This window comes from Cetorhinus maximus, chromosome 11 (assembly GCF_964194155.1).
Source record: "Cetorhinus maximus chromosome 11, sCetMax3.hap1.1, whole genome shotgun sequence".
NCBI lineage: Eukaryota > Metazoa > Chordata > Chondrichthyes > Lamniformes > Cetorhinidae > Cetorhinus > Cetorhinus maximus.
The window spans coordinates 15307783-15325619 of NC_135889.1; the positions used below are offsets into that span (position 1 = coordinate 15307783).

The 17837-nt window shown below is 47.9% G+C and overlaps 1 protein-coding gene across 2 annotated transcripts in view; it reads left to right on the top strand.

Moving 5' to 3' along the window:
* LOC144686410 (fibronectin-like) overlaps positions 1 to 17837 on the top strand; it is a 95444-nt gene that overhangs the window by 35989 nt on the left and 41618 nt on the right. For both annotated transcript variants that reach the window (XM_078551565.1, XM_078551566.1), the window contains exons 14-23: positions 417 to 585; positions 1594 to 1785; positions 3075 to 3200; positions 3297 to 3386; positions 4704 to 4898; positions 9085 to 9357; positions 11272 to 11538; positions 13397 to 13491; positions 14430 to 14598; positions 16523 to 16609. In XM_078551565.1, coding sequence (XP_078407691.1) covers positions 417 to 585; positions 1594 to 1785; positions 3075 to 3200; positions 3297 to 3386; positions 4704 to 4898; positions 9085 to 9357; positions 11272 to 11538; positions 13397 to 13491; positions 14430 to 14598; positions 16523 to 16609 — 1663 coding nt within the window. The remainder of the gene's footprint in view (positions 1 to 416; positions 586 to 1593; positions 1786 to 3074; positions 3201 to 3296; positions 3387 to 4703; positions 4899 to 9084; positions 9358 to 11271; positions 11539 to 13396; positions 13492 to 14429; positions 14599 to 16522; positions 16610 to 17837) is intronic.

Sequence of the window (17837 nt, forward strand, 5' to 3'; positions counted from 1 at the left end):
TGTGTGTGTGTGCGAGTGTGTGTGTGTGCAAGTCTGTGTGTGTGTGTGTGCGAGTGTGTGTGTGTGTGCGAGTGTGTGTGTGTGCGAGTGAGTGTGTGTGTGTGCGAGTCTGTGTGTGTGTGTTTGTACATGTGCATGCCTGTGTATAGTTTTTTTAAATTAATTTACGGGATGTGGGCATTGCTGGCTAGGCCAACATTTATTGTCCATCCCTAATTGCCCTTGAGAAGGTGGTGGTGACCTACCTTCTTGTTAAGCGTTCGTGTGTTGCAGTTCGTGTGTGTTTGTGTGTGTGTTCATGTGTGTACATCTACACACACAGGCACAAACACACACACATCCACAAACAACCTCAAGATTGTTGGGCTATCACGCTGGATTTAAAAGTTAACTTTGCTTGTGTGCATTTCATGCAGAAAAACTCAAGGGAGCAATGGAGGGAGGCGATAATTCCGGGCCACATGTTATCTTATACCATCAGAGACCTGAGACCAAACATCACCTATGAAGCCCAGCTCATCAGCAAGCAGAAGCCGGACCGGAGAACCACCACCAAATTTGAATTCACAACCTCCCATTTGCCTTGTGAGTAATGCCCCGCCAAGGGTCTGCATTCTCCTCCTCCTCCTCTCGTAACCCTCCCTCTTTAGAAAACATTAGCAGGCATGACTAATGAAAGGCAGTGCGTTTGCTCAACACAGGTGGACCTGGAGCTGTTTGTAAATCTCGCTGTGATTTGACAATGGCTAATTTGTGAAGAGATTTCCTTTTCTGGCCTCCAACCCCATTTTGCCTCTGGTGTGGGTGGGAACTACAATTCCTTCCAAGAGTATTATTCCTTGCGACCTCTGCCTCACTCACATAGTTAGCCTCAACAGGCAGCACAGTTGGACTATCGAACCAAGCGAGGCAGCCCCACCCCACCCTCCCCCGAAGCCTGCTTGGCAGCCTGACAGAGGGATTGGTGGAGCCACACATGGCGATTAGGGAGTTGAGGTCAACTGTGACTGCAGCCTGAGCCCCAAAGCTTTACCGTGCTTAGCTGCACGAACCTGTCTAGGCCTTGGGAGCAGCTGAAGGGGTGCCTTGCATAGGAACAGGAGGAGGCCGTTCAATTAGAACATGGCTGATCTGTAACCTAGCTCCCATCTATCCACCTTGGTCCCACATAGCCTCACCCCAAAAAAATCTATCGATCGCAGTTTCGACATTTTCATAGGGCCCTCAGTCTCGACAGCTTTTTGGGGGGCAGAAAGTTCCAGATTTCCACCAGCCTTTGTGTGAGGAAGTGCTTCCTGGCATCACCCCTGAATGGCCTGGCTCTAAGTTTAAGGTCAAGCCCCTATGTTCTGGACTCTCCACTGCAGAAAATAGTTTCTTTCTCTCAATCCTACCAAACCCTTTAATCATATTAAACACCTCAGTTTGATCATTCCTCTGTACACATGGGAAATGCAAGCCAATTCCATGCAATTGGTCCTCAAAATTTAACCCTTTATTCTGGACAATCCGCCTTCCACCTTGGGATGAATTCTTAATTCTGTAATTCAAGTCTTGTGACCCTGTGTTTCTCTCTCTTCTCTATCCTGACAGTGCTCCCAACTAATGGCGTGTCAGTGCATATTCCTGACAAAGACAGAATCACGGAGTCCATGGTGACAGAATCGATCAAGGAGATCACCTCCAGCAGCTTCGTTGTGTCCTGGGTGTCTGCTTCCGACACGGTGTCTGGATTCAGGATCAAGTATGAGCTTAGCGAAGATAATGCTCAGCCTCAGTACCTTGGTAAGCCCTCCTCCCTTCGACCCACTCCCCACCTCTCCGACTTCAGTTTGAGCCGTGTGGCTTGGGAACCAAATGTAGGCCGTAACTGTATCTGCTCAGTTTCCTCCTCTGTTACGTTTAGGACAAAAGCTGGGATTTCCCTCAGTACATTCACAGGTCGTTTCCCAGCCCAGGAGCCATTTTCACTGCCACCATCCCCTCCCCTCCCCCTCCCCCACCCCCACCCCCACCTTCACCAGTTGCACTGGAAGGAATTATTTCTCCATGCACTTGTGACCCTGGGGAACCTGGGATGTTGGGATTTTAGCACTGTCTCCCTCTGGAGGAATGGATAATGGAAAGGGAGTCAGAGAGGTAAATGCAATTAGGACTATTTACTGAGCTGGAGGGTAAATGCCACCACGATTGCTTGGTCCCAAAGGCCTGTTTCCGTGCTCTTCCTGCTACCTAATTTTCTTGCTTTCTGGTAAGATTGGAAGTAAACATTATTCAATGGCCAAACCGTCTCCATGTACTTCACCCATGTCAGACGGGTGTGATACTTTTTGAAACAGTGATGTTACAATTCAGCTGATTTCTTCTTTATTCTTTCATGGGATGTGAACGTCGCTGGCAGGGCCAGCATTTGTTACCCATCCCTAATTGCCCTTGAACTTGAGTGGCTTGCTAAGCCATTTTCAGAGGGCAGTTAAGGGTCGACCACTGGGTCTGGAGTCATGTGTTGGCCGGACAAGGTAAGGACGGCAGATTCCTTCCGTGAAGGGCATTAGTGAACCAGGTGGGTTTTTACAACAATCGACAATAGTTTCCTTCTTGACTCAAGAGGCAAAAGTGCTGCCTGTTGTGCCAGAGATGAAAATCGGTAGTAATCCAGTCACAGTGAGGCCTGTTCTGGGAGTGTGTGGTACTCAACAGGTGAGAAAGGAATTCTCCTGATGCCCTGGTCTCACTGATAGTGATGGCCCGACCACCAGTGATGTAGTGATGAAAATCGGAGATTCACGAGAGACAGCATTGAAAGAGCACCTTGTAGATTACAGAGATAGGGAGGACTGAAGCGATGGAGAGATTTGTAAACAAGGATGAGAATTTTAAAATCGAGCAGTTTTCGCAATGAGAGCCAACGTAGGTCATTGAGCAAGGGGGGTGAGGAGTAAAGGGGATTTGTACAAATTAGGATAACAATCATTCCAAAGAGTTAATATGTTGTGCGTTAAATGCTGGGAGATATATCTGGAAGGCCATAAGACAGGTTACCTTTTAAGTCTTTATTTCCATTTTACTTCCAGATGTCCCAAGCACAGCCACATCTGTTTCCATTCCTAACTTGCTGCCTGGCCGCAAATACATTGTGAATGTTTACGAAATTACAGACAAAGGAGAGAAACTAATTCTAACAAAGGCGCCCATGACAGGTCGGTCACCAAGGAGACATTTCATTGGTGTTTTTTTTCCTTCTTGTTGATCAGGAGCTCTCATTTGCTATGATAATGTCCTGCCTTTCCTTACAGCACCTGATAGCCCTACCAAAAAAATTGTGGACCGTGTCAATGATACCGCCATGACCATTGAATGGACCAGGCCTCAGGCTCCCATCACAGGTAGGCCGACCCTTGTGATCTGATTGATGCACCAAGGTGTACCACTCTCGCCATCAGGGTAGCTGCTCTTAAAATTAACGTTCAATAGGTGAAGCGTTCCTTTTAACTCTCTTAACTCTTTAGGGTAATCACAGGTAAAATCACCTAAGAGTTTAAACTTTTTGCAAAATAATAGTTTCATTAAATGATAACAGGTTTTAGAGGTTCATACAACTTTAATTAGAAGCACAACTTGGCCCTGAAAGTCAAAACTTCTGCTTCTGGACATTTAAGAGGTTAATAATCCAATGAGGTTAATAATCCAAGCAGGCCCTGGGCAGAATTTTATGCTGATCGGGCGGGTGTGTGCCCGACCCAATAGGATGCGAAATCGCGTGAGCGCGCGCAAAAGTCGAAAGCGTGCCCGCCGACAATTAAGAGGCCAATTTAGGTTATTAAAGGTGCAATTGACTCCAATTTTTCGTGGTCCATCCAACCGTATGGCTGGCGGGCAGGCGAATCGGCCCAAGGGTGGGATGAGGTTTCCGCTATTAAATGAAAGAAAATGATCTATGTGCACTATTTTTATCATGTATATGTTCAGGTGACTGGTTGTGATGCTTGGACCTTTTTTTCCCTGATTTTAAAAACTTTATTTAATGCTTTTCAGGTCCTTAGCTCCCTGAGGCAGCTCTCTGCCTTCGGGAAGCTTTCTACCAGCGCCCACCCTCCTCCCGCCCCCACCCCGGCAGCGCTGAGCTTCTCAGCGCGCGCCTCACGCTTCAGTCGGGGGCTGATCGCGTTCGGTGGTCCCTTCCCTGGCCGACCCTGGACCCACCAATCATGCCCATCCACCAACCTAAAAGTCCTGCCCCCACTATGTGGGGTTCATCTGGACTCTCTCTGGACTGTGCCTGAACTGTTCCCAGGAGCTCTCTGAATGGTCTCTGCCTTCAGCAGGGATCCTTTGAGCAGAGGTCAGGGTTACAGTTCCCCGATATTCTATGCTGGTGCATCTCTTGCACAACATTGGAACGGACAGCGGTCCAGGTTTGGTCAAGCAGTCTGCCGGAGACTTGTTGGTATGGTGCAGTAGGCGTTTGAGCTCGATACTGGCAGGAGGCCACTGCCTAAAGAACTGAAGTCCTGCCACCATCACCTTCCACAAGGGATGGGAAAGGAGGGGATAAACTGAGGGGTGAGGTGCAGCGGCAGCAGGCAGGGATAAGAAGGTAAAATAGCAATCGGAAGTTTAGAAGAGTTTTTTTAATAGCTTCCCACAAATTGGGAGGTGGAACCATGCCGTGGCTAAAGTCTTATCCGTACTTGGATCTAAAGGTTACCGTGTGGTATACACACCATCTGTGGAAGGCGCCAGCACTGAGATCATCCTCCCCAGTACTTCGACCACCCTCACCCTGACCGACCTGCAACCCGGCGTCCTGTACAACATCAGCATCTACTCCGTGGAGGAGAATCATGAGAGCGTCCCACTGGTCATCCAGCAGGGTACCACCGGCAGCCCGCGTCCAGGTACAAAGCCGCGGTCTGACAACTTGTGCCGTGGGGGCGGGGTTAGCGTCTGAGGATTTTGCGAGGGGGGCAAGAAGGTTGTGAGTGGATGGGCAATCAGATAAGGTCTGGTGGGGATGAAGAAGCAAAGAAATGGTTGTAAAGGTTGGTTTTGTTTTGAGTCTTTTTGAAGGAAGAGACAGTGGTTTAGACGGAGTGCTCCAAAGAGCCAGCTTAGGATGCTAGAGATGGGATGAATGGTCATGGTTGGACGGATGGTGGGAAGGGTTTGAGTTGCCTCTGGTGGAGATGGGATCTCAGCACTGATTCATGTGCTGGTTAATAACATCTAAGAATTGCCCAATAGTGCACCAAAATGCCTTGATGCTTTTCACTTAAAACCCTTCTAGTTAGAACTATTGCCCTGATTTTCTGTGGCTCAGTGGGTAAGACCCTTGTTTCTGTACAAGGTTGTGAGGTCAAACCCCACTCCAGACACTTGGGCACCAAATCGGGCTTGACACACCCAGTGCTGTACTGTTGGAGGTGCTGTCCTTCAGATGAGATGTTAAACCAAGGCCCTGCCTGCCTTCTCAGGGTGGTGTAAGAGATACAGTGACGCTATTTTGAAAAGAGGGTGAATTCTCCCTGTTGTCCTAGCTAATATTTATCCCTCAACCAACATTACTAAAAACAGATGATCTGGTCATTATCACAGTGCTCCATGTGGGAGCTTACTGTGCACAAATTGGTAGCTGCATTTCCTGCATTACGACAGTGATGTTTCCAAAGTATTTGATTGGTTGTGAGGTGCTTTGGAAGGTCCAACAGCCATGAAAGGTGCTGAAGAAGTGCAAGGTGATTCCTTCCACCTGACAATTGTCCTGGCAATGCATTTTGGTGTGGCAACCTTGGATTTTGCCCCATGACCCTGCCAAAGGCCATGAGGTCAGGGTGCGGCCTTGTGGTTTAAATGCTTTCAGCTGGTTCGACCCAAGAGGCTGGAATGTCCAGCAGAGGTGGGGTGAATGCAGGGGTTCATTTAGTTTTCAGTGCAGAAGAAGCCCGTTAAGAAAAGAAAGAACTTACATTTATTTAGCACTTCACACAGCCTCATGACATCCCAAGGCTTTCCGCCCAATGAAATCCCTTTGGTTGCTGCTCCTTCACCTGTGGGTGGCAGAGAAAGAAACCGAAAGTGCAGCGGCTGACGGATGAAAGGAAGAGGGTGTTGGGCGGAGGCTCATATGGAGCATTAACACCGGTATTTGGACTAACAGCTTGCGTCTGTGCTGCTAAATCTTGGAAAGATATTATGCGAAGCAGTTGCTGAGTTAGAATTCTCTTTTTGACAGTCAAAGGGACAACAAGGAACATTTCACAGGGAGGGGAAAGACTTGTTGAACTTTTGGCCCGAAGCCTATTCCCCTTTCTCCCTCTCTTCGATTGAAAACAAGCCGCTTTCAGGAATTGAAGTGCTAAGTACACAAAAAAGAGCCTGGTGCAGCTTGGGACAGCTGGAGGGGTAGGGGTCTGTGAGCACCGTTCCAAGAATCATTCAGGCTGATTGCCGAGATTGAATCCTAATGGTCTCCGCGTCCTTTCCAAGATCACCCCTTGGGAATAGTCGGGAGACTAGACCTCAAGAGCAGAAGGAGGGGGTTGGTCGGTGGTGGGGGTCGGGGAGGTATGCACAGAAAGCTCAAAGAGTTTTCGTCCTGCCTCAGCCTGGCTTGTTCCAAGCCTCCGTGACCATATAGGGGTAAAACCATTCTGCTAGCAATCTCCCCTGCCTGATGAAGCCTAATGATAGCAAGATTGTGCTGTCTGATGAATGATTACTCCATGCAGCGATCTGTCTGCTGCCAAAATTCCACAGGGAAGCATTTTCCTGCCTGAGGATAAAATCTGCCTTGTTCTGAAGACCGGGGCGCAGTGTTGCCGTTTTCCTCCGGAGGACTGACAGATGAGCTGTCAGTACTGCGCACAAATTTTCCTGCTTCCGAGGGACCTTCACCTTTTCACCTTCCCTTTGTTTTAGTTCAGACCTCCCCTCCCAAGCCACAGGACATCCCAAAGCTCTTGACAGGCAACAGCATACTTTGGAAGTGCGGTCACTGTGGTAGCGCAGGGACAGCGCGGCAACCAATTTATGTCCAGCGAGCTCCTACAAGCTGAGGTGTCGGTGGGAGGGACATGGCGGGGACCCCGAAGCGTGCCGCAAGACTTTTTACCTCCTCGCGAAAAGATAAGGAGGGCCTCAGTTTAGCCTCTCTTGAAATTGGCAGTGCAGCAGCCCCTCAGTACTGCACCACACAGTCAGCTTAGCTTTTGTGCACAAGCCTTTGGAGTGGGGCGTGAACCCACAAACTCAGGGGCGAGGGGGGCTCCCATTGATCCATGGATGGCATTTGATAACTGGCTTCTATTTGAACAGGTTTGAATTTTTTCCCCCTGTTGGAAGTTACGAAGGCAGACGCCCTTAAAGAATCTCCTGCTCCGTCTCTGTAAACGAGGCGGATGATTTTTAAAAAAACGAACCCGAGAAGCTCAGCCAAAAACTGTAGCGGAACGGGAAAAATCGCTGAGAAAATTCACCCCCAAAGCTGCACTAAAACGGGGAATGTTTCTAAACGTCATTCTCAAATCAACTCAGCGCAAAATTTCAGCCGCAAAATTGTATCGGTTGCAGACTCCGAGATCAGAGGTGTTCAGATCGCAGAGGTGTTGCTTTCTTTAAGCCGCTCGGGGATGGACAGCATTGTACGGTAAACTGTGACAGGGCAGGAGAGTCCCAGTTCAATCTGTGATAGGCAAAGTGAGGACAGATATCAGGCGAGCTTTTCATGGCACAACCGACACGGGGCGTGGGCTTCCAGGTGAAGCGTTGGAGCCAAAGTGCCGGGGAGACATTGGAGAATGGAGTGAATTTGAAGATGGTGCTTGTCGAGAATTTCTGCTGGGCTTTGTTAGGTCAGCACTGGAGGCAGGTGCAATCTACTTTAATGGGGGGGGAGGTGGGGGAGGGGTGCACGGGGAGGAAATATCAGCCATGGTTTCTGCTAGTGAATGAGCGCCCCCTGCAGGAAAGTGATTTTGTACGCAGGCAGCAGCCGAAGAGAGAGAGAAGCGTGATCAGGGTCAAATACTCTGCTGCAACACTGGGCAGGATTTTAACTCCCTTAGGTCAGATGTTATGGGCTCATAGTGGAAGGGTGGCAGCCTACTGGATGAGGGGCTGCAAAGCCATTGACAGTGAGCACAATAAGGGGATAGTGGGGAGAGACAGGATTTTATTTTGTTTCATTCATGTGGTGGAAGCATCAGTGGCAAGGTCAGCATTTATTGCCCCATCACCAAGTGGTTTGCTAGTTAAGAGTCAAGCACATTGCTAGGTGGGCAGTCTGGAGTCACAGATAAACCAAACTGGGTAAGATTTCCTTCTCTAAAGGGAATTAGTGAACCAGATGTTTCTTTTTAAATAACAATCTGCTAATTATGTGCTCACCATTGCTGGTATTAACTTTCCAACAAAAATTGGCCCAGCTACCATAATGGGACTTGAACTGCAAGAATCATTAGCCCAGGCCTCAGTTTAGCCTCCCATACAGTGCAGTAGCCTCTCAGTACTGCGCCACACAATCAGCTTAGATTTTGTTGTAAGTCTTTGGAGTGGGGTGTGAACCCACAACTCAGGCGAGGCCACCATTGATCTATGGATGGCATTTGATAACTAGCTTCTATTTTAACAGGTTTGTCGCTGGATCATTAGTCCAGGCCTGCGGGTTACTAGTCCAGTAACATAACCACCATACTACCAGCCTCTATAAATATATCATTTTCATTATTAGTATGATGTGAATAGAATTGACAAGAGTATTAAGCAATTATAAGGAGATGAGATTGGTAAACCTTATTGCTATCTGTCATAGCAGAGATAGTGGAAATTCTTCTCAGAAAGGGGAAGGGAGGGGAGGAGTCAGGAAAGGGAGAAAGAGGATGGGAAGAAGGCAGGAGGGGGGGAGGTGGAGAAACAAAATGTGGAGGAGGGGAAGGGAATGGAGGAGGTGGCGAAGGGAGAGAATGTGGAGGAAGGGAAGAAGGTGGTGGAGGGAGAGGATATGGAGGAGGTTGGGGGAAGGGGTGGAGATGAAAGGGGGTAAAATTACCGTGTTTCCACCTTTCTCACCATGAGTCTTTCTTCCAGTTGTGGTGGAGTCTCCCAGCAACCTTCACTTTACCGATATTACCGAGACCAAGATTATCGTCACGTGGAACCCGCCTCACTCCGAGATCACTGGCTATCGCATCACCATCCACCCAATCAGCACCCCTGGCCAGCAGCCCACCGAGCTTCCCGCCTTCAGTGCTAACTATATCGAGCTGAGCAATCTCCGTCCTGGGACCACCTATCGCTTCTTTGTGTATGCTATGAACCGTGAGGCTGAGAGCACCCCTCTGGTCGGGGAACACACCACCAGTAAGTACGGAATTAAACTGAGTTAGCCAGGACTGGTGTAGGCATGGGTACAATTAGCCTCAGCACCCTTTTGGGAGGAGGTTGCGGAGGAGATTGTGGAGTATCGGCTGAGGCGGGGGAGGGCAGTCTTCGTCCTAATCACCATTTTGCTTCGAGAGGATTGGGCTCGGATGTGACATGCCCCATGATGAGTGGCTTCTCCCTGCCCAGGCTGTGGAACTGTATGCTAATGAGAGAGAGCGGGAGAAATGGAGGAAATATAATCACTCTTGCAGCGCAGAAAGAGGCCATTCAGCCCACCATGCCTGTGCTGGCTCTTTTGAGTTATCCAATTATTTCCAATTCCCTGCTCTTTTCCCATATCCTTGTAAATTTGACTTTTTGTGTATTTATCCAATTCCCTTTAGTGGCTGGTTATGAATTCCAGTTAGTAAAGAGCTAGTGTTTGATTATAATGTGAAAATCCCATTGGTTTAGAGCCCCTTACACTTACATTGATTCACATCTTTGGACGAGATGCACAAGAGGCCTAATTTAGAGAATCACAGATGAGGGTTGCAGGGCTGGAGGAGATTACAAAGATAGGGAGCGGCGAGGTCATGGAGGGGTTTGAAAACAAGGATGAGATTTTTAAAATCAAGACGTTGTTTGACTGGAATCTAATGTAAGTCAACGAGCACAGTAGTGGTAGGGAAACAGGAGTCTGGAACTGGCAGGGGCACTGGACAGGGGTGAACAGGGTGCATTCACCACCCCCCCCCCCCCTCCTCTGCCAGCTTGCCCTTGAACTCTCCTCTCCTAAAGCCAGCTGCATCCAGCTGTTCACACTTAACACTTCACTGGGGCTGGCGACAGAACGTATCTGAACTGTTCAGATGAAAGGTCACATAGTCATAATCTGAGGTTACCATTGGGACTGAACACAAAAATGGTAAAGCTGTTTAAAGAAAGAGCTTATATTTAAATAGCGCTTTCTACAACCTCAGGATGTGTCAAATTTTTTAGACAGCCAAGGAAGAAGAGTTTTTCTGATGCCTAATCACAATTGTAATGTAGGAAACATGGCAGCCATCCACGCACAGCAAGCTCCCAAGCAAAGTGAAAAACGACAAGTTTGTCTGATTTTAGTGTTATGAGTTGAGGGATAAATATTGGCCAGGACATTGTGGAGATCTCCCCTGCTCGTCTTCAAAACAATGTCATGGGATTGTTTGCATCCACCTGAGTGGGTAGGCAGGACCTTGGTTTAACATCTCGTGTGAATAAAAAACACCTCTGACAGTGCAGCACTCCCTCAATATTGCACCAGCAATGCCAGTCTAAATTTTGTGCTCGGTCCTTGTTACGGGGCTTGAACTCACAAGTTTCTGGCCCAGAGCACGGGACTCTGTCCCCTCAAGATGGACATCACTAAAGCATTGAGATAATGACCAGATCTTGTGATGCTGATTGAGTGATAAATAACTGACCAAGATACTGAGGAGGACTCCCTTGCTCATCTTTGAAATAACACCATGGGGTCTTTTACATTGAGAGAGTAACCAGGGTCTCAGTTTAACGTCTCATCTGAAAAGTGGCACCTCCAACATTGATGCACTCTCTCTCTGATTTTTGTGCTCAAGTCCTGGAGTTTGACTTGAACCCAAGGTTATCTGGTTATTATCACGTTGCTGTTTGTGGGTGCTCGCTGTGCATGAACTGGTCGCTATATTCCTTACATTACAACAGTGACTAGGCTTCAAAAGTACTTCACAGACTATAAAGCACTTGGAGATGTCCTGAGCTTGAGAATGGTGCTTTATAAAAGCAATCCTGTCCCTCCTTCCAAACCTGGAGTCCTAAGTGTTGTCCCATTTATGTTATTGCGCTGTTTTTCTAAGGTAATCTCTGAAGTGTTGACTATTTCTCATTCAGAGATGGATGCTCCAACCAACTTCAAGTTGGGAGATATCACAGACACCACGGCAGTGGTGACCTGGACACCGCCTCGATCCAGAGTTACTGTTTACCTCCTGACCTGGGGCCTGACGACTGAGATGCAACCCAAAAGCCATGAGCTCAGCCCGGACTCTCGCCGCTATCGTCTGCCCAATCTGCTGCCCGGGACTGAGTATGTTGTCGCTATCGTTGCAAAGCAAGGCAACTTGACAAGCCCGAAGGTCCATGAAGTTTTCACAACTCGTAAGTCTTCTGCTCCCTGCCTGTTCTGACCTCCCTCCATGTTTAATTCAGAACCCTTTTCTCCTTTTGTCACCCTGACAGCCATACTCCTCCATCGGCTCTTCCCTGGGTGCAGGTCCTTGGATTCTTCATGGAGTTCACCCACAATCACAGGGATCCCATCCAGCCGACCCTTCTGCCAAGTGTGGAGCTTCATGGAAACATAGGAAATAGGATTAGGAGTAGGCCATTCGGCCCTTCGAGCCTGCTCCGCCATTCACTATGATCATGGCTGATCATCCAACTCAATAGCCTGCTCCTGCTTTCTCCCCATATCCTTTCATCCCTTTCACCCCAAGAGCTATATCTAACTCCTTCTTGAAAACATACAATGTTTAGGCCTCAACTACTTTCTGTGGTAGCAAATTCCACTCTCTGGGTGAAGAAATTTCTCCTCATCTCGGTCCTAAATGGTCTACTCTGTATCCTCAGACTGTGACCCTTGGTTCTGGACTCCCCCACCATCGGGAACATCCTTCCTGCATCTACCCTGTCTAGTCCTGTTAGAATTTTATAGGTTTCTATGAGATCCCCCCTCATTCTTCATAACTCCAGTGAATATAATCCTAACTGACTCAATCTCTCCTCATATGTCAGTCCCGCCATCCCAGGAATCAGTCTGGTGAACCTTAGCTGCACTCCCTCTATAGCAGGAACATCCTTCCTCAGGTAAGGAGACCAAAACTGCACACAATATTCCAGCTTCGGGTGTCGGCAGGCCGTATATCACCATCAACAACTTGCATTTATTTAGCACCTGCAAATCTGGAGTGGGCCCCCCAAGCCCAAACCCCTCACTTGTTGCTGGCCGGGATGGGCCGATATTGGCCAACCTTTTTTCCAGCAAGCTGCATTGGGACATGGTGGTTTAGCATCCACCGCTTTATGGTTCAATGCAAACCAGGCCGGGACCTCAAAATGGGTGACCAACTGCTTCACATGGGTGACCGCACAACATGCTGCAGGCCCAAAGTCAACATCAACCCTTGTGTGTCAGTCCACCCACCCTTGTCCAAGTGTTCAATCACTCTGTGTGTCTCTGGTGATAGATACCAGTTCATTCTCCACAATTGACGTTAAACTGATAAGTCTGCAGTAACAATTACCATTTTATGGTTACACCAAGGTACAATTCCTGAATCTAGAGAGCCTTGGAAAACATAATCACTGCACCGGTAATTTCCCCATTTGTTACTTTTAACTCTGGGTCGGAAACCGTCAGATCATGAAAGATTGACTATCTAAAGTCCCATTATTTTCTCCATTACATTTTTTCAAAAATTATTCCAAACCCACCACGTTGTTCCCCTCAACTTATTTTCAGGTTCCCTAGTAGCGCTGGTAACATTGCTCCCCTCCCCCATTTATTGTCCGTTACATGGATAAATTATTGGCCGTCAATTTTGGCTAAATCTTTATGTCAACCCAAAGTGATTGGGGAGGGGAATGGTTCATGGCTGCTCCCTTGTACCCTGTCTCTGCCAGTACTTGATATTTAGAACAATGGCACAAAGAAACATGGTGGCTGACAACCTATTGCAAGCGTTGACCCTTTTCTATTTTATTAGATTTGGGTTTGTCTGCACCTGTTGATCAATGAGCCAGTGTGGTTTCTTCCACAGTGCAGATTTTCTCAGTTTGTGCCAAGACCAAGTTTGCCAGGCTTGGAAATGGAGCTCTGGAACTGGGTGATGACCAACCCATTCCTTGCTCACCTTTGCCCGCCCCCTGCCTCCCCACCCCTCCCCCCCAGCTCCTGGAAAAACTAGGGTTAAAGCCCATCAAATCTATTTATTTTGGTTGTTTTGGCATGTTGCAGAGGAGAGTGTGGGCCCAATACCGAACTTTAACACGGAGGTGACTGAGACAGCTATTGTAATCACCTGGACACCCTTGCCCAAGACATCATTCAAGGTAAGGGCATCAAGGATTTATTCATTTCAGAAAGTATGTTCAGTATGAAAAACTTGAAAGGATGGTAGAGGGTAGATATAAAAAGTTTGTTTCTAGTAGTTGAGCGGTTAAGAGTGAGGTACAAGGTTAAATATAAGATTTAGAACAGAGGGCAGGAGCGATGCCCTTGGTCAGGGGCATAGCTCACTGGCTAGCACTCTGAGCCTGAAGGTTGTGGGTTCAAGTCCCACTGTAAAGACTTTCATAACCTAGGCTGACTCTCTAGTGCTGCACTAAATTTTTGGATGAGATGCTAAACCAAGGCCCTGTCTCCCCTTTCCCTTGGGAGGTTTCCGGCTACATTTGAAGAAGAGCAGGAGATTTTTCCTTGTTGCCCAGGCCACTGCTTAGCCCTCAACCAGATTGCTTGTGGGATGACTATGCACAAATTGGCTGCTGTGCTTCCTACATTATAATTACCGTACAAAATTACTTAATTGGCCGTAATGGTCTTTGGGTGACCTTGAGGTTGTGAAAGGCACTACATAAATGCAAGTCTATTTTTAAACTCAATGTAAAACTCAAGAAATACAAAGTTTTGGAAATGTTTTTGTGAACTGAATTTTTGAGGAGTGGGAAATTGGGTGTAGTAGATTTTATAAGGGATTTTGATAAAACATAAGGAGACATTGATTCCACTGGCTGGAGGGTCAGTAACCAGAAGATACATTTTAAATAAGAAAGTTATTATGGTCTGGAGTGCACTAACTTAAAGGGTGGCGAAAGCAGATTCAACAGGAACTTTCAAAAGGGAATTGGGTACATATTCAGAAAGTGTGCAGGGCTGTGGGGAAAGAGCAGGGGAGCGGGGCTAATTGGAGTGGGCCCAGGCAGGATGGGCCGAATGGGGACCTCCTGAGCTGTATGATTCAGTGATTCTCTTTCGCCATTCTCTTAAGGTCACTGTCCGGCCCAGCCAAGGTGGAGAAACCCCTCGAGAAATAACCAGTGACTCTGGGAACATCACCTTCTCCAGCCTGACCCCTGGCACAGAGTACGCCATTTCTATTACACTGCTGGTGAATGACAAGGAACGACACAGTCCCATCACTAAGAACATCGTCACCGGTGAGTCTTTCCTCCAGCTCTGCAGCTCCTCAGATTTCTGTGCTGCTCCATTTCTGGTCCCCTGCGCATTCCTGGATTTCCTTTGCACCAAGATGGCAGCCTTCAGCTGTCTAGGCCCAAAACTTTGGAACTCCTTCCATCAAACCTCTTGGATTCTTTCTTCTTTTTTAAAACGCTCCTTAAAACCTTCCTTTTTCACAAAGATTTTGGTCACCTGCCCTTGTATCTCCTTATGTGGCTTGGTATTGACCTTTATCTGATAATGCTGCTGTGAAGAGCCTTGAACCATTTTACTATGTCAAGTGCGTAGTGTAAATGCAAGTTGGGCTTTCAATCAGCCAACAGCTCCTCATGTTTGTTCTTCTGGTACTTTTGTTCCTACAAAACCGGCTTTGCAGTCGCCATTGCGATGTCTCGTGATTTTCATTTTACATTAACCTCAGTGCAAACGGAAGGCGAGGTGAAAGGGCTGGTGTATAGTGGGGGCCTGGCCCAATATTTCTCATCCAATGAGTTTGTTGTAATTATGTAAAGCGACCCTGAAGAGTTTAGCACAGCCGGGTTGCCAGTCTTTTGTTTGAGCGTGCGTGGGAACGGGCTATTTTTTAACCCAATTGTCGAATCAATCTTCAAATGGGAGATTAAATAGAGTCAAATGCACTGTCTCTCCCATGGCCAAGGACTCTTGACAATGCTATCGGAAGCAGTCGCGTGGAATTACAGAATGATGTAACAGAGAAAGAAGGATGCCACTACGTCCATCCTGATTGTGCCAGCTCTTATATTGCCTTGTTTAGTACTAGTCTGTTATTTGAGCCATAGGAATGATTTGACACTCCCAAATCAGGTATGCTGCCACCCCTCCCCCAACTCCCCCAGTGCTAACGTAAAGTTCAGCGTGGTGACGTTGAGTTGGCAATACGACATTGTCACACCAGTCTCCCAGATTATGGAAGGTGAACGGGTGCAGAAATTGGAAGCCTGCCCACCATTTTGAAATCACTAATGAACAAGCTATTAAGCTTGTTAACAACCCAACCATTCACAATTTTTCATTCCCCCGCTGCATTTTTCGGGTGTAGGATGTGATTTAGTTTGGCAGTCTTGTACGCCAGCTATGACAAGGTGGCACAAGGGTGGTTGGAAAGGCCTGCCACCAGGACCATAACTCGATGTAGCGGCAGATTGTGCTGGAGAAGGTGGCAGCCTCTGTATGGGTTTTTTGAGTCATTTTTCTGGGGACTTCAGTAAAAAATGCAGACTGATTCTAAGATCAGGGTGCCTTTACGATTCTCGCTGTGGCCGTCTTCCTGTTCACAGAATTACCCCCTTTCCGCATGACATCCTAGCCGACTGCCGATTGGGTACGGGTCAACCCCCCACCCCCCCGCTACTGTTTGCCTCTCTAATTGGTCTCCCTCCCATCTGATGCTTGATTGGATGAGCTGAGATGGCAGAGGCAGGAACGAGCAGCCCCCTTAGTTCCCCATCCACCTTCTACCCCACATCCTACCGCTGAGAAACGTAAAATCCAGCCAATAGTCAACACAGCAAAGAGGGAGGCCATTCAGCCCATCAAGGCAATGCCAGCTCATCCAGCCACTCCCACTCCCATTTGTTCCTACCCAGACCCCCCCCTCAAGACCCAAACCTTTCTACCCTCCCTCCTGATTACCTGTTTCTGACTGCGCCCTCCCAGCAATTCCCCCACCACCTAGCTTCCTCCCCACAACAAGCTCCAATCCCTCACGATATCTGGGAATATCTCCTTACGTGGATTTGGTTGTCAGGTTTTGTCTGAGGATGTTCCTGTGCAGCACCATGGGATGTTTTTACTAAGGTAAGAGGTGCTATATTAATGCCGGCTGTTGTTGTTCTAATTGGTGTTATGCAAACTCATTCTTTCTTTGTGTGTCCATTGTAGAACTCTCCCCACCCACCAACATAGAAATCCATTCCAATCCCGCCACCGGTGAACCGTCGGTGATTTGGAAAGAGGGACCAACGCCAGGTACAGGCCAACAAAGATTTGAGTGTTCTTATTGTTTGGGGAGGTGGGAGGGAGGGAGGAGGGGTTCTCGCTTGGGAGTCACTGGGAACAATAATGGCGCGTTGTACACTTCTGTATCATTACTGAAATGAGACATGCTGTTGGAGCTTGCACTCAGAACGACAAGACACAAGGTTGCAAAATTTGAAAAGGAGCCACAGTTTATATTGCATGAGAAGAGGGTGCTGATTGGCTGGCAAGCTGACTGTGGTTGAGGTGTTGCCATGGAAAATGAACCAGGGAGCTATTGTCCACCATGCTTCTGTTCAATTTTAAAAAGGCGCAATGTCTGGACATGTTCCTTTTGCTGTGGAGGAAAGATTCCCGCGTATCAAAATATGCAGCTTGAAGCAAGCATAAGTGAGCCACATTGCAAGCCCAACTGATAACCTTAAGCTGGTTGTTAGGGTAATTCTTAGCACACTCAGGATTGTTCAGCAAGTGCTGTCCAATAGCAGAATCGTATCTAATGTTGGACCTTCTGTATCACATTCAGCACTGGAGCCAGAATATCTGGAGTTTCCGAAATGTCCTCCCCACCCAACAATGTTTGGGTTCTGATATCCAGTCAGACCACTAGCTGATTGAAGTGCTCCTTTGGGAAATGAGCAGCCATGAGTTGGCCCCTGAAAGGGACAGACATCCACTTTCCCTTTAGTAGCCATTTTCCAACACAGTTACAGTGAGTAGCACTATGCTCATTGATACTAAAGCTCATGCTCCTACAAGAAGGTCTTTTCCTGTCATGCCTAAATATTGGGTTTAAGCTGCTGAGGGTTTAAATTTTCTCTGTATTTTTCTGCTCTTACCGCTTTCAATCCCCTCAGCTTCCAATCGTTCACCGTGTGAGGGTGCCACACAGAAGCCACTTTCTTCACCTGGTTTCCTCCTGGTATAATCACCATCTTATCATGCCAGCCTCAGGCCCTAACCAAATGCCTTCTCCAAGCACCACCCCACCTCTCCCACCCCAAACACCACTTCCCCTATCCCAACCTCTTGTGCCTGCTAGCCATTTGTTGCCTGTGGACCTGCGAATCGCCATGCGACACCCCAAAGTTAGCTCATGGCCCTCATCCTTCCCTCCATCTGGGACCCTCCCCGCCCCCAGTTCTGTCCACTGACCAGTGTCAATGGGCCCACAGTAGAAAATTGGTAGCTTTTAGTTGCCTTCCACAGTTGCCTACCA